The sequence below is a fragment of the Taudactylus pleione genome, unplaced genomic scaffold, assembly GCF_031769625.1.
Source record: "Taudactylus pleione unplaced genomic scaffold, aTauple2 ptg000216l, whole genome shotgun sequence".
In the NCBI taxonomy this organism is placed as follows: Eukaryota; Metazoa; Chordata; class Amphibia; order Anura; family Myobatrachidae; genus Taudactylus; species Taudactylus pleione.
Window position 1 is genome coordinate 12,262,927 of NW_028284618.1, and position 15,748 is coordinate 12,278,674.

At 45.4% G+C, this 15,748-nt stretch overlaps 1 protein-coding gene across 1 annotated transcript in view; it reads left to right on the forward strand.

The window, feature by feature from the left end:
* The window catches only part of ITGA8 (integrin subunit alpha 8), a 212,997-nt gene that overhangs the window by 92,890 nt on the left and 104,359 nt on the right, over window positions 1-15,748 (forward strand). Inside the window, exons 14-15 of the mRNA XM_088478635.1 lie at window positions 6,803-6,848; window positions 10,724-10,840. Coding sequence (XP_088334761.1) covers window positions 6,803-6,848; window positions 10,724-10,840 — 163 coding nt within the window. The remainder of the gene's footprint in view (window positions 1-6,802; window positions 6,849-10,723; window positions 10,841-15,748) is intronic.

Here is a 15,748-nt window from a genome sequence, read left to right on the forward strand (position 1 = left end):
TTTGTAGTTCAGTCAGACTTGTCAACTCAACGATTTTCATTAAGGGAATATGCAAAAATCGTTTGTAGTTCATAAAAATCGTTCATGACATTTAGTAAATGAACAACTTTAGTAAACGATTTAAGTTAATTTTTTCAAGGGAAAAAATCGTTTACTAAAATCGTTCATTAAAAAAATCGTTGTGTGTGTATGCAGCTTTAGTGATATAATGTAATATCCCTACTAAACAACAGTACTAATAACGGTACTAATAGTACTTAATAACATTGGGCAGGTCTTGTCTGCCTGGTTTAGTGAAAGGGAGCTTTGGAGATGTGCTGAAGCTAAAGGTAAATTGAGGTTATCTGTGGAGCAATGAATTTGGTGCTTGTGGACCACCACTTTACACCTCCACAGAGAAGTCCTGTTTAATCGGCTATATTAGTAATACAGTATCGCCACTCTATAAACAAAAGTGTGGGTGGGATGTACTAAGCCACTTATCGGGTACATAACGGCGATAATAGATAGAAAATCGCAAAGGACATCTCTCCCGGTAAGAGCTGTCCTTTGCGATAGTTACTTTCGGGTTTATGACCCAGAAGTCCCTCTGTGTCTTCTGTGCATGCCCTGGGAGGGAACCGATTGCATCACTCTCAGGGGGATTTGCAGAAAGAAGCCCATAGGCTTCTATTGGGTAATGCCATCTAAAGATGGCGTTACCCACCGGGGCCAAGCACCGGAATGTATCGCATTCCTGACCTCGGTGCATATGGAATTGCGGCCAAAACTCTGAAAACTGAGGTTTTCTGAGTTTTGACCGCATTTCACCCTTTAGTGCATCCCGCCCTGTATGAGCTCTGACCCTAATTAGCGGGACACCCCATGTCCAGACTGCTAGGTTGCCTTATACTTTCCAATATGTCAAAATAATCAAATGAGTAGAAAATAGACTACACTGCTGATTCTTGACAAAGACCCAGGAGATGGTCGAAACGCATTGGCTGTAGTGAATGCGGGTTGAAAACCATTTGAAACAAGCTTTCGGGCCCATTACATCCTTCCCCTTGTTTTAGCCCTCCGGAGTTCCTAGGTCCGGAAGGCCAAGGGGCCCCATACTTTACCTCATGGTAGGAATCCAACCATTTATCTTATTTGATTCTCTCTTCCATATGCACAGACACTTTATGAACAAAGTGATCTCAAACTATTATTCATATTTGTGAAAAATTCATTTTTTCTACAGAAATAATTGTTTATGCATGGACACCTTATCAATTAGCAATTGAACCACTAATCACCATCATATATTTATGAAGTTGTTTTTAGTGAAGTTTTTATTGCATTATTGTCTGCCACTGATGTTTTTATTTTTCTCCCAATTGGGATAATTTATGTATTGTATTAAAGCTATTTTTACGTATTTTTCTGGCCACCACTGAATTTTGATTAGAGGGAAAGCGCCAGTAAACTACATACCTTATATTTTATATTACACTGCTGATTCTGCCCAGCAAATCTCAAGCAGCCAATGTGTAATGAATCGTAATTGGCACAGAGATCACACCTAGGTGTCATATTCTGCCCATAACTAGGGGTAAACTTACTAAGAATCGTGTTTGGCAGAGAATGAAAACATGGATTTACTAAGAATCGCATTGCGTGAATCGTGTTTTTCTGTGGTCTATGTAATTGTGTTCAGTCGTATTGGTCTGAAAACAATAGACCTGCCTGTGAGCTGCATGTTCTGTGAAGCCCTGCACAGATCACACTCTGACCCTGATTCAGAGCCGGACGCTCTGACAGAGCGCTCACTCTGAATCAGGGCCATCCTTAATTTTTAGAGCGGCCTCCTGGCCGCTCATATAGCTGTGGGTGACCACCCATAGCTATAGCGAGCGGCCAGGAAGTTGGTCGCGATGGTCAAGACCATCGCGACCATCGGGCTTGCGACGAGACCCTTGTGGTAGGGTCTCGTTGCCGCAAGCCCTGGAGTGCTTTCAGCTCTATCAGAGCCGGAAGCACTCCCACTGACATCACTTGTGATGTCAGTGGGGCCGGCCCCAGATGGTAGGCGTTCCCATGGGAACGCCTCCGTCTGGGCAGCCACGCCTCCGGCACGCCCACCAAAGGGGGCGTGCTGTCACTCATCATCGACAGCATGCCCCCTTTGGTGCGAGACCCGGAGCGACGGCTTGCCCGTCGCTATCCGGGGCTCGCGCATACGCACGACGGAGCCGGCTGGGCCAACATTGACCCGCTTGCGAGCACTCGGGAGTGGGTTTGTATCAGGCCCTCTGTGTTATAGTTGAAGAAAAGAACTGCGTTTCCCCCCCCACCCCCAAAAGCTTAACCAGCCCTGTACCTCTGAGCCCATTCTGGTACAGGAAAATTGGGGGGGAAACCAGCTTGAACTACATGTGCCAATAAGCCTGCCCTGCAGACCCAATCCCACAGACCCAGAAGTGCTGTATGTACATACTTTGCTGAAACCGGAAAGGCTTTGCTGGGTCCTCACTGCACATCTCTTACGCCATTTACAGGTGCCATAAGTGGTGCAGTCATCAACAGCAGATGTTATAACCCCACTTAGCTCCAGAAACGAGTGTTAGATAGCTTATGACTCATTCTTAAATGGAGCCATGTGTCGGATTTTAGGATATTAGCTCATGTTGTAATGTCGATATGCAACAAGTCGACATGCTTTGCATGTCAGCATTCACCATTTCGATACTGATGAAATGCTGACATGATTAGAATGTTGACAAAACGTTACTGGTGGTTCAGCGGTGACTTACTTGGTTCGGTGGGTCCAGCGTGTCTTCCGGGTCCAGCAGTCAGCTGCTGGCGACTTCCAGCAGTTCCAGCAGTGAGTATCGCTACCCGCTAAACGTTACCTTAGTGCCTAACACTTAACTCCCCTCCCGCAGCCTAACCCTAATCCTCCCCCTCTTGCAGCCTAACCCTAACTGCCGGCATTTGGAGAATGTAGGCATTTCACATGTCAACATTTACAAAATGTCGATATCATAACTGTCGACATTCTGTTTATACTCAAAGTCAGATGTTCTCCTACATAGGTAGTAAATCAGAACTGTCGCTAGTATGGATTTATTACATAATCTCATACACATGTACTTCAGCATTACAGTATATGATAATACCCAAATGTTCATATTACAGATCAATGCTAATGTCCGATTGGTTGTTACGAGTTAAGTATATATTGTCGGACAGCTTTTGCTGCAATGTGGTCTAAGTACATATATACAGTATTTTGAGGACTGATCTGAAGTTGAATGTACGGATGTTTGCGGAGCATATCTGGCGTGTGTTCGCACTGTGCGTGCCCCGGAACTGAGCGTACTCAAGTACAGCCATGCAGTATCATATGCAGTTCAGTTGCATCATCTGAGCTTACCTGGGCGTTCTCACCTAAGCAATGTTTAGGGAGGCCGTGTTGACACAATTGTAGGCTTTGCAAAGGGGTGTGATATGAAAAGTCGACATTCAGAATGTTGGCACCAGAATTTCAACAGGTTCTAAATGTTGACAGAATGACGACATGAACTTCACGTCGACATTCACAAACGTTGACACGTTCATAAAGCGGACATTTAACACGTCGACATCAGAATGTTGGCATACTGGATTTTGCTTATTTTAGCCTAACCCCAAAAGCAAGAAAGGAAAAAAAATATTTATGTCGACATTCTGGTGTCGGCATATTAAATGTCAACATTATGAACGTCACCATTTTAACCATGTCAACATTTGTTTAATGTCGACATATTGGTTGCTGACCTGTAGTCCATTACGACGTTCTGACTGGCGACATCCGGAACCTGTCGGCGTTCTGACTGGATCATGTGCAAAGATGGACGTAAGCAAAAATCAGTCTGTCCCCGCACACGAGGGCGGTTGAATGTGGAGGTGCGTACATCTCTGCACATGGGCAGAGAGGCATTTTTTCCATGCACACTTCTGTGGAGCAACATACTGTACGTCGGATATACTTACAACTGTCCAGCATCCCCTTTGTGTGTAAATACTGCTGACGCCTCCATTTTTCCACCTCCTACTCAGTTTAGAAAGAGACGGAATTTACTTGGGAGTTTTTGTTAATGTCTTTAACATACAACTTTTTTTTTTGTTTTAAGCCTAAAAAGGAAATATAAATGATATTCATGAACTGCCCTGGTGTAAATATAGTAACCTATATGTTTAAAGTACAAAAAATGGATGGTTTCCTTTACACTATTGTATGCTATGGTCAGTGAGCGATATTTATTTAGGTTAGCAAGTCCCTTCTGACCTCATCTGGTAACCAGGCTGTAATCTGCATTATCACATTTGGCTGTTTCCTGAACATGGTAACAAGGTCTGTTACTCCTCCACGTGTATGTGTGATTCCTCTTGTGTGATTGAAAGAAAACTGTCAATCATTACAATGCACTAGGTAGGGGAGATGTATCAAGAAATGGTTGCTATGGGCACTGGTCCACTTCTTTACACTGCTTGATACATCTCCCCCTGGAAGAGGTTGGAGTTTGATATACTATACCACAGAGGTTCCCAAATGTGGTCCTCAAGGCACCCTAACAGTTCAGGTTTAAGAGATATCCACGGTACTAATTAAGTCACCTGTGGTCAAGCATGGACATCCTTAACACCTGGACTGTTAGGGTGCCTTGAATACCGAGTTTGGGACCCTCTGCTATACCGTGATACAATTGTCGGTGAAATGGTTGATCATTTAAAGGGTTAATTCTGGTATTTGCACAAATAACTCTCCAAGTTTTGTAGAAGGCTGACAAAAAATTGCAAATGGATTTCCCATGTAATCATTACATGATACATGGTGCAAACAAACATTTGTAAACTTCAGGAACATTTAACTGTAATTTTTTTCATCCATTATTTTTTTTTATAGAAATAATCTGACTGCTGCAATTAAATTATATTTACAATTTTACTACATGCTCATCCTGCCCCTCGCTTCGCCATAGTACATCTTTTAAAAATGACTAGTCCCCATCAACTAAGATTTTTCTATCTTATATTTCGGAATCATGATGTGTTAAGGGTTTTTTTTTCCGTAGCTTGTCATAGCCCCTCCCCTGTGAACTTCAGACTTGCATGAATACGAGGGGGCGGAGCTTTGACAACCCAAACTCGGTCCAGCTGAACAGGTGAAAGGTTCTCCCTGCTCAGACCACTGCACACATTATGGGACCAGCACATTTCTCCTGTCTGAAAGTTTTCCCTCAGACATTGGAGTACCTTTGTTTTTCTAGGTACAAATAGCACAAATAAGTCAAAGTTACACCTGTGCTATATAGACATAACAGCAACATAGTGCTTTGGAATAAACGAGTCCATTATTAAAGATTCCTGCTAAATCTCCTGTAAGAACGACAGGCCTGTTTCTCATTTTTGGACACTTACTATCTGACAGCGGACTTATTATAATTTATAGATTGATATATGCAGACAAGTAATGTCTCGCAGCCGTCAATGTCCCGTATAATTCTTGGCAACGTACCTTTAAAGCATATGGAGAAAGATAGTCTGGGAATACTTTTAACCCATTGAGAGCTAGAATCACCCAACACGTGCAATAAAAATGACAGATGCTGCAGTTTCACATTTTCCTTGTTTATTGTGTCTGAATGATCCAGAATGTTCCATTGTGTAGATGAAACGAGCCAGTCAGAGAAATGTGCTGTAAACCGGCTGGACCGTGTAATGTAGTCCATCTCTTCATGGGGGAGATCTATCAAACCTTAGGGAGAGATAAAATGGAGAGAAATAAAATACAAACCAATCAGCTTCTAGCTGTCATTTTACATTGTGTGCTAGACCAGTGATTCCCAACCTCGGTCCTCAAGGCACACTAACAGTCCTGGTTTTAGTGATATCCATGATTGTGCACAGATGGTTAAATCAAAATAACTGAGGTACTAATTAAATTGCTTGTGCTCAAGAATGGCTATCCTTAAAACCTGGACTGTTACTGTGCCTTGAGGACCGTGGTTGGGAACCCCTGCCTTAGAATGTAAGCTCACACGAGCAGGGCCCTCTTCCGTCATGTGCTTCTCCTTACTTATACTTTCATCTACTCCTTACTCCCAACAAGGGCACCTAACACTTGGTTTCTGACTCCCTGCTGCTTATTTTGAGTGTTATAATCACTAACAGTGGTGCCGAGAGGGGGGAGAGAGCGGGTACAAATCACTCGGGCCCGAGCTTGCTGGAGGGGCCCGGCGGGGGCCCGGGTCCGGAAACCGTTCCCCCCCCCCCCTCTTTCATCACAGCAGCCCAGCAGACGCTGCTGTGTGCTGGGCTGCACTGGGAGACTGCTCGCGGCTGCTATGAAGCAGTCACAGCAGTCTTCTATGCCTGTGGGGGGAGCAATCAAGCTGATTGTGCCCCCCACTGGTTATGCGCCCCGGGCTGAGGGGGCTCAGAGCACTCCCCTCACCAGCGCTTCACGGCACTGCAAAACGTGTTTTTTTTTCTCGAAGGGGGCGTGGCCACGCCTTCCGCAATTAGGCCACGTCCCTCTTTACTCGGGCCTGCCGCGGCTCTCGGCGGGCCTGATCACTAACGCAACTATGTGTATACAGCATGTCTTCTCCTGCACTGTATTGTACTGTAAGTCACTGGTTTCTTGTTCACTTACTTGTTTATGTACTTTGTGAGGCGCTGCGGAACACTTGTGGTACCATATAAATAAAGGATAATAATAACAATTCATAGTAGTAGAACGTATAGGTATATAAAATAAGCCCCTTAAAATATTTTATTCTTTTATTTCTAGATCTGATTGTCGGAGCTTTTGGAGCAGCAAAAGTTGCTGTGTACAGGTAGGACAACAACTAATTCCGTATTGCCTAACCATGGGTGGAACTATAGCTGAAAAAGCCTTTGTGATTGCTTTGGGTTCTGACAGTGTAAAGGCCCGGGACTAGATCAAGACCGGTTTATATAGACTTTCTTTACCTGTATATTGACTTATTAATTGTTAAGCAGGTATTAAGGATATTAAAAAAGATCTATATACAGTCTATATTAGAGGTTCCCAAACTCCACCATTACAATCCAGGTTTTAAGGATATCCATGCTTGAGCCCAGATGGTTACATTAAATCAGTGGTTCTCAAACTCGGTCCTCAGGACCCCACACAGTTCACTTTTTGCAGGTCACCCAGCAGGTGCACAGGTGTATTCATTACTCACTGACACATTTTAAAAGATCTACAGGTGCAGCTAATTATTTCACTAGTAATTATGTGAGGAGACCTGCAAAACATGCACTGTGTGGGGTCCTGAGGACCGAGTTTGAGAACCTGACATTAAATTGACTGATGTGCTAATTAATTAAATCACCAAGCATGGTTATCATTAAAACGTGGACGGTAATGGTGGAGCTTGGGAACCTCTGGTTTATATAGTTCAGGCAGTTGGGTACTGATTTGTGATGAAACAAACCTGGTTTAACAGGATAACAGTGACATTTAAGGTACTAGTGGTTACTCGTGGCATATTTGAAACAAGGAATTTTAGCCAATTAATTGCAAACTGCAGGCGATAGTGTTGTACAGTTAGAGTACGTTACGTATGCTTCATAAATTATAGCAGTGATTCCCAACCTTGGTCCTCAAGGCACACTAACAGTCCTGGTTTTAGTGATATCCATGATTGTGCACAGATGGTTAAATCAAAATAACTGAGGTGCTAATTAAGTCACGTGTGCTCAAGTATGGCTATCCCTAAAACCTGGACTGTTATACCCCTTTTACACCGGAGCTAAAACCCGGGTTTTTGAAGGGTTAACCTGGGCAGCTCCCTGGTGTAAAAGGGGAGAGGGTTGGATCGCCGGGTCGAGTGACCGGCAATCCAACCCAGGTAACTAGCAGGGTTTAACACGGGCACAGCCCGTGAAACCCTGCTGTGAGAACAGCGCACTCCGGGTCACGATGACCTGGAGTGTGCTGCTAGACGGCCGATTGGTCCGGCTTCAGTGGCGCTTGGAGATGACGTCATCTCCAAGCGAACACTTTCACTAGTGTTCTATGCAGACCAGACTCCGGTGTGAGCGGCGCTGACTCGGGAATATCCCGAGTCGGCGCTGGCAAACTTCCGGGTCTGATCCAGATAGGAAAAACTCTGGGTCAGACTCGGAATTTAGGTGGAAAAGGGGTATGAGTGTGCCTTGAGGACTGTGGTTGGGAACCCCTGTGCTAGACAAATGGCTTGGTTGCTATGAGCAACGTTACCATTTTCTCTCTCTCCAAGGCCTGATACATCTTCCCCCATGTCTACTGCTGGTGGTAATGCCTTCCCCTTTCCTTGGTAATGAAAGATGACATAACAAGAGCTTGCTGCAGTCTCCCCAGTGACCAGGCCCTGCCAAGTTACAACAGCGTTAGGAGATTATAAATAGAACTCTCTCTGTTAGAAAGGGACACTGAAGTCTGTTGTAATTCCCTCTTTATTTTATCCTCAGACAGACTGTAGGGAAAACAGGGTAGGGATCAGTGAACTTCTGGAAATAGGATTTCAGCTGAGCCAGCTCTCTTCCTCCTATATAATTACCTCACAGCTCGGGGCAGAAAGCGCAGAGCTCAGAGCAGATAATGATAAATGTGTAATGCTAAAGGTGATTTCTTTCCAAAGTTTAAATAAGCAACATAGGATTTAAAAAAAACAACTTGTTATTTAGTTCCTCATGATGCTTATAAAAGCATTTCATTTCTAATGGTTTTTTTTATTTTTATTTAATTTATATATTTTAAGACAACGTTAAAGCGCACCCTTCGCCAAGAATGCCGCCAATGAATCCAGTAGAAATCAGTGACATCATTGAGGTATAATCTATTGTACCTCATGCCTCAGTGATGTCACTGGCTCCACATGACTTGGCTTAACCCACAAAATTGCTTTGAGCACCTAAAGACACCCAGTGAACAAGGATACATCTCCCATGATAGCCCCTCCCATGTTATTTGTGTCATTAATAACCCAATGTGTGTACCATTGTATATCCTTAGAACAGTGATTCCCAACCTCGGTCCTCAAGGCACACTAACAGTCCAGGGGCGGGATGCAGTAAAACTTACCGCCGGACATCGCCATTTTGTACAGATCGCATATGCACTAACATATGCGATCTGTACAGCAAAGGACAGCTCTTTCGATAAGAGCTGTCCTTTGCGATCTTTCCTGCACAGTGGACTTCTGGGTTTATGACCCGGGACGGCCGCGGGGCATGCTGGAAGGATCCGATCGGATCCCTCATACCAGCGCGATCCGGTAGAAGCCCATAGGCTTCTATAGGTTAACGCCAGCAATAGTGTTACCCTATAACGCATTTTCCGTTTGGTGCATCCCGCCTCAGGTTTTAAGGATAGCCATTCTTGAGCACAAGCAACTTAATTAGTACCTCAGTTAGTTTGATTAAACCATCTGTGCTTTAACGTGGATATCACCAAAACCAGGACTGTTATACCCCTTTTCCACCTAAATTCCGGGTCTGTCCCGGAGTTGGAACAAAGTTCCTATCCGGATCAGACCCGGAATTTTGCCGGCGCCGACTCGGGATATTCCCGAGTCAGCGCCGCTCACACCGCAGTCGGGTCTGCATAGACCTGGCTTTTGCGGAGTGAAAGTGGTCGCTTGGAGATTACGTCATCTCCAAGCGCCACTGAAGCCACACCAATCGGCTGGCTAGCAGCGCACTCCAGGTCATCGTGACCCGGAGTGCGCTGTTCTCACAGCAGGGTTTCACGGGCTACGTCCGTGTTAAACCCTGCTAGTTACCTGGGTTGGATTGCCGGGTCACTCGACCCGGCAATCCAACTCTCTCCCCTTTTACACCAGGGAGCTGCCCGGGTTAACCCTTCAAAAACCCGGGTTTTAGCTCCGGTGTAAAAGGGGTATTAGGTGCCTTGAGGACCGAGGTTGGGAATCACTGAATTATAGTCTTTAATTGGCCTTTGTAGCTGCAATTACTGGTGGACCTGCATAAGGAGGCCCAACATAGTTGATGAGTGGGTGTGACCAATGATCGAGGAATTGGGTTTTGAGAACTTCTTTATTATTTTGGTATATGGCTCAAGAAATTTTAGTTCTAATATTATATAAAACACTATATACAATATATTAAAACCCATTAAAATTTTTGCATACCTTTGGAAATGTAAGACTTGGAACTTCCTGTAGAAGAAGGGTATGCCACTTTTGGGCAACCACTGCTTAATATAGCAGTGTCACCATATAACGATTGGAGACCCCTTGTTACTTGAAGTTGAGTTGGTATGTTTCCCACCTCTCGCCTCTGAAGGCCTCCATCTGTAACTCCTCCATAGCTCTCTATATAAGTACTATGAATGACTTTGGAGGCAGAGAAAATTAGCAAACTGCAGCGCAGTCCGACACTTGGCGTAGCCAGGCGGGATCGACCTCTATTTGCAGTACAAAGGGGAATGTTATATCAAACAAGTTATTCAAAGCTTGACAATTGCTGGTAACATGTTAGACAATGTTCTAGAAATCTTGACTTAAGGTTATTGTGGCCTATTTTGGAGAGTAGAGTGACCTCAGAGGCTAGTCTTCCATCATTTCTCTAGACATCAACGTGTTTCCCTGAAATATGCCAGCATCTATTAATAACTGCCTTTATAGTAACACCTGCCATTGCTTAACTCTTTATCACTTGTTTCCTTCTGTTCTGTATTCAGGGCCAGACCTGTAGTTACTGTGGATGCCCAACTTCTTCTCCATCCCATGATCCTTAACCCCGAAAACAAAACTTGTCAGCTTTCCGTCTCGGACACATTGGAGACCCTGGTGACTTGGTAAGTGAGAATTGCTAAAATCGCAATGGCGGGAGTTACAGTATCTCTTAAGAAAATGCAAATATACAGGTGAGCAGTAACCCTCTTCTTCAGGTGCTGGCTGTCATTACCGAACCAGCATTAAATCAATCAAAGCTCACTTCTGATCAGGTTCCGGCATGTTTACACGACCGTACTTTTTTAGTAAATAACTCCAAAGAGTTTATCTGTAGAGGTAGTTGTCGGTTTATATTTTATTAGTAAAAGGTCAATGTGGCACTGTTTAAAGTAAAGTAAATAAAACATTAAAAAGGACCCTTGTTTGTTATACTGGGTGCAGGGCCGGTTCTAGACATTGTGGAGCTCAGGGCGAAAGTTCACAGTTGCGCCCCCAACCCCCCCCCCCCCCCACACACACACACACACAAAAACAAAACTTTCTGGGCACGCGCTTCCGGAAAGGGGGCGGAACACCCCCAATTCATCACACTGTGGGGCGTTCCCAGCACTTACGAAGGTGCTGGGCTTCCCCCAAGCTCTCCCCTTGTGGCGAATAATTGTCATGTGGCAGTAATGCCCTTTATAAGCACATTATGCCACATGCAGTAATGCCCTGTATAACACATTATGCCACACGCAGTAATGCCCTGTATAATACATTGTGCCGCACACAGAAATTCCCTTTATAATACAGTATCCCCAATTCAAATTCCGCCACATATTAGTCCCTTATTCATGTTATGACACAGAGTGGTACCCCTTTTACACAATGCCCAAATTAGTACCCCTTATACACAAGGCCCACAGTAGTAGTGCCCCTAATACAATGCTCACAGCAGTGGTGCCCCTTACACAATGGCCCCGGTAGTGGTGTCCCCCATGCAGTGCCCTGATTAGTAGTGCCTGCAGTGGTAATGCCAACAGTGTTAATGCCCCAAATAGTAGTGCCCACAGTAGTAATGCCCCTTATCGTAGTGCCCAAAGTAGTAATGCCCCCTATAGTAGTGCCCACAGTTGTAATCCCCCATTAGTAATGCCCCCTATAGTAGTGTCTCCAGTAGTAATGCCCCCTATATTAATGCCCCCTTAAAGCCATGCCCCCAGTAGTAATGCCCCCCTTTAGCCATGCCCCCTGTTGTAATGCCCCCCTATAGCCATGCCCCCAGTAGTAATGCCCCCCTATAGCCATGCCCCCAATAGTAATGCCCCCCTATAGCCATGCCCCCAATAGTAATGCCCCCTATAGCCATGCCCGCAATAGTAATGCCCCCCTGGGTGGGGGGTTTGACTGGTGCAGTACACCTATTCGTTATACTGGGTGGGGAGTTGACTGGTGCAGCACACCTATTCGCTATACTGGGTGGGGAGTTGACTGGTGCAGCACACCTATTCGTTATACTGGGTGGGGAGTTGACTGGTGCAGCACACCTATTCGTTATACTGGGTGGGGAGTTGACTGGTGCAGTACACCTGTTAAACCGTAACGCAGATGTGGTAAAGTTAAACTTTAGTGGTCCAAATCTAGTTAATTGCTTTATTCCCCATAGTCCGTTGGGGTCAAATAGAACACTAGCACAGGCTATTTTATATGCTAGGCTCTACTGGGGAACCAGTCCTGTATTGACCCTACAGGGTCTGGTGTTCTCTATGGTCAGGAAAGGTTTGTTTTCTACTTTTGCTATTTACAAATGTGAGCAAGCTTTGTAAAGAAATATGGCTGAATTTCAGTCAGCCAAAATTATATATATCACAACATAAAGCTACTATATCATGCACTGTAAAATGAGTTATATCCTAGTCACTGATTCACCTTATAACTTGGTGTGTAGAGAAAATAAAACCTGACAGTACATTGTACAGTACACAAACTTCAGGGATTCTAAGTTATAATAAGTAGACCATTGCAACGATGTCTAGAAACCTCTTAGCCGATAGTTGTTCTTTGTTATCGCTTTGGTTTATGTTGTTTTGATATTATATTGTAGTTATTATAACCTTGCATTCAGCATCTGAAAACGATTAGTAGGTTAAATCCAACAGGCACATAATTCTTCAGTCCCGCGGGATCCATCTTGTACTCCTGAGCCAGCTGTGTAACGTGTACAGACTGTATGCTGATGGATGTGCCTGTGGAATGGAAATTACGGGATGGCATGTATTGAAAACCTGAGAGAGGTTCTACACAACGAGGCTGGATGTGTAACTCTCATGAAAGCAGAGAGCAACACGACATTCTAAGAATGATGTATCCCATTAATAATTACATTTCTGTGGCTGCTCACATTAAACGCGAATCGGCATTACCCATACACCTCATTAATGGAATATCGCCAGGTAGCATTCAGAGCAGAGATCCACATGGCAGGGCCGGATAGAGAAAATAAACATGGATATTACTTTTCCATATAATACACTTGAAGAGAGCAGAGGAGTATATAAATATTTAGAGGCTAGAGCTAATATTGTTTTGAAGGTTCTGTAACGCATCATTTCTCAACTCACGTACTCCGAAGTTTTTACTTTTTTAGGATTTCCTTCATAAGACACAGAGAAATGAATCTGTGGTCCTGATTCAGACCCGGTCGCAAGCGCTGAGCGCTCGCAACCGGGTCGATGGTGGCCCACAGCGCATGCGCACAATAGAGCCGGCTCCGTCGTGCGCATGCGCAAGACCCGGCTAGCGACGGGCAATCCGTCGCTCCTGGTCTCGCACCAAAGGGGGCGAGCTGTCGATGTTGAGTGACCGCTCGCCCCCTATGGTGGGCGGGCCGGGGGGGTGGCTGCCCAAACGGAGGCGTTCCCATGGGAACGCCTACCGTCTGCCGCCCACGAGTGATGTCAGTTGAGAGATTCCAGCTCTGTTAGAGCCGAAATCTCTCTGGGGCTTCCGGCCACGAGACCCTACCACAAGGGTCTTGTTGCAAGCCCGAAGGTCGCGATGGTCTTGACCATCGCGACCATCATCATGGCCGCTCGCAATAGCTGTGGGTGGTCACCCACAGCTATGCGAGCGGCCAAGAGGCCGATCCAAAAAAAAAAAACTAGCCCTGATTCAGAGCGAGCGGCTCTGAATCAGGCCCAGTGTTCCCTGCTGTAAACTGGCATTTCAACTGGAACCTAATGACAAGATAAATAAGGATTCACACACGACTCACATAACAGGCCGTTGTCTTCGGCTTATTTCACGGGCAGGTTCTTAGGGAATTTATTTAGGGCACTTTTAAATATTTATTCTGTCAGGATTTCATATTTTCATGATTGGTGTACTGTATATCAAATATTTGGTGAGATTTATCATACCTTCTCAAGAGGACAAAAGGAGGCGTTGCCCATAGTAACCAACTGGATGCTAGCTGTCATTTACCTAGTAGAGTCTGTAAAATGATAGGTACAATCTGACTAGTTGCTATGGGTAGCACCTCTGCTTGTCCTCAGTAGAAGGTTTGAAAAATCATCACTATGGTGTCATAAGTTATGGTGGATCATATATCACACTGTATATATCATAGGGAAAGATTATTGCTTACAACTGGAATGCAATATACAACATATTATACCAATGGCAAAAACTGTTACACCGCCAGGGTGAGTATTGCTCAGGAATTGTGACAGTGTACTCTATTGTGGAAGGTTTTAGTGGGCCCAATTTAGACTCGCTCGCTAAGATGCATTCGCACGCAGCCAGCCGATTGTTTGCATTCTGTGCATGCGTACGCATCGTAATGCGCGTACGTGAACCAGTGAGAACAATCGGGAAGCGTACGCTCGCTGCGCATAGACAGCATGGCTGACTGAGTGACAGGAGAAGCCGTTTGTGGATGGTGACTGGGGCTGGCCACTAGAAACGGGGGAGTGGAGGTGCGAACATAGGCGTACCTGAGCATCTTAACGCCGTTTCAGAGGCGTGCACAATTAGGAGGCAGCGTCATAGTACACGTCACGTGGTTGTATTTCATACTGAAGCACGCGCAGTGCTTGCGGTAGGGTATGGTCAGCCACAAGCGCTGCGTTCGCTTCTGATGGTACACGATGTACCGATGGTTGCATACACATACACTGGAGATGACGTGCGCAAGTGGGCGTCTTAAGACAGGCTGGTGGGCGTCTGCATACACAATATGATTGCACGCTAAGACATAGTGGGCATGCTAACGCCTTGCCGTGCGATCGCTTGCCTTGCCGACATTTGCATACGCATCTAACGTGCGAATGTATCTAGCGAGCTGGTATGCATCGAGCCCACAGTCAGAATGCAGACTGCTGGGATTCTGGCGATCAGAATGCCGACGCTGGAATCCTGACACTTATCAGGATACCGGAGCCAGCATCCCGACTGCCGGTATCCCGAATGTAAGTACTGAGGTTAGGGGGAGGGTTAGCATAAGGGGTTAGGGTTAGGCACTAGGGAGAGGTTTATGGTTACAATGCGGGGGGGGGTGGGGGGGTTATGTTTAGGCTGCGTGACGGGAGGTTAAGTAGTGGGGGGGACGTTAGGTTTAGGCTGCGGGGAGGGAGGGTTAGGGGTAGGGTAAGGTTAGGATTACTTACCTGGGGGCATCAGCATTGGGATGCCGGCGTCGGGATACTGACCACTGGGATCCTGAGCGCCATCATCCTGTACCCAACCCGTTAATAATTCTCCATGTTATATTAGCACTGTAATGACCGGATTGTCTGGCTTTATTTATTTTATTCCTCTCTGTCTCCACCCCCACGCACCTCTCTGCTTCCCCCACTCTCTATCACCGCCCCCACTCTGTCCTGCGCATCTCTGAGATTGGTGTGAGGGGTCATAGTTCAGACCAGCTATTATTACATTCTAATACGTCTCCCCTCCTTGCTCACTGCCCTTGACTTTGCTACCTACTTTACATCTAAAATTGATTCCATACGTCAGGACATCATATCCAATCAGTCCCCCAGCTCTCC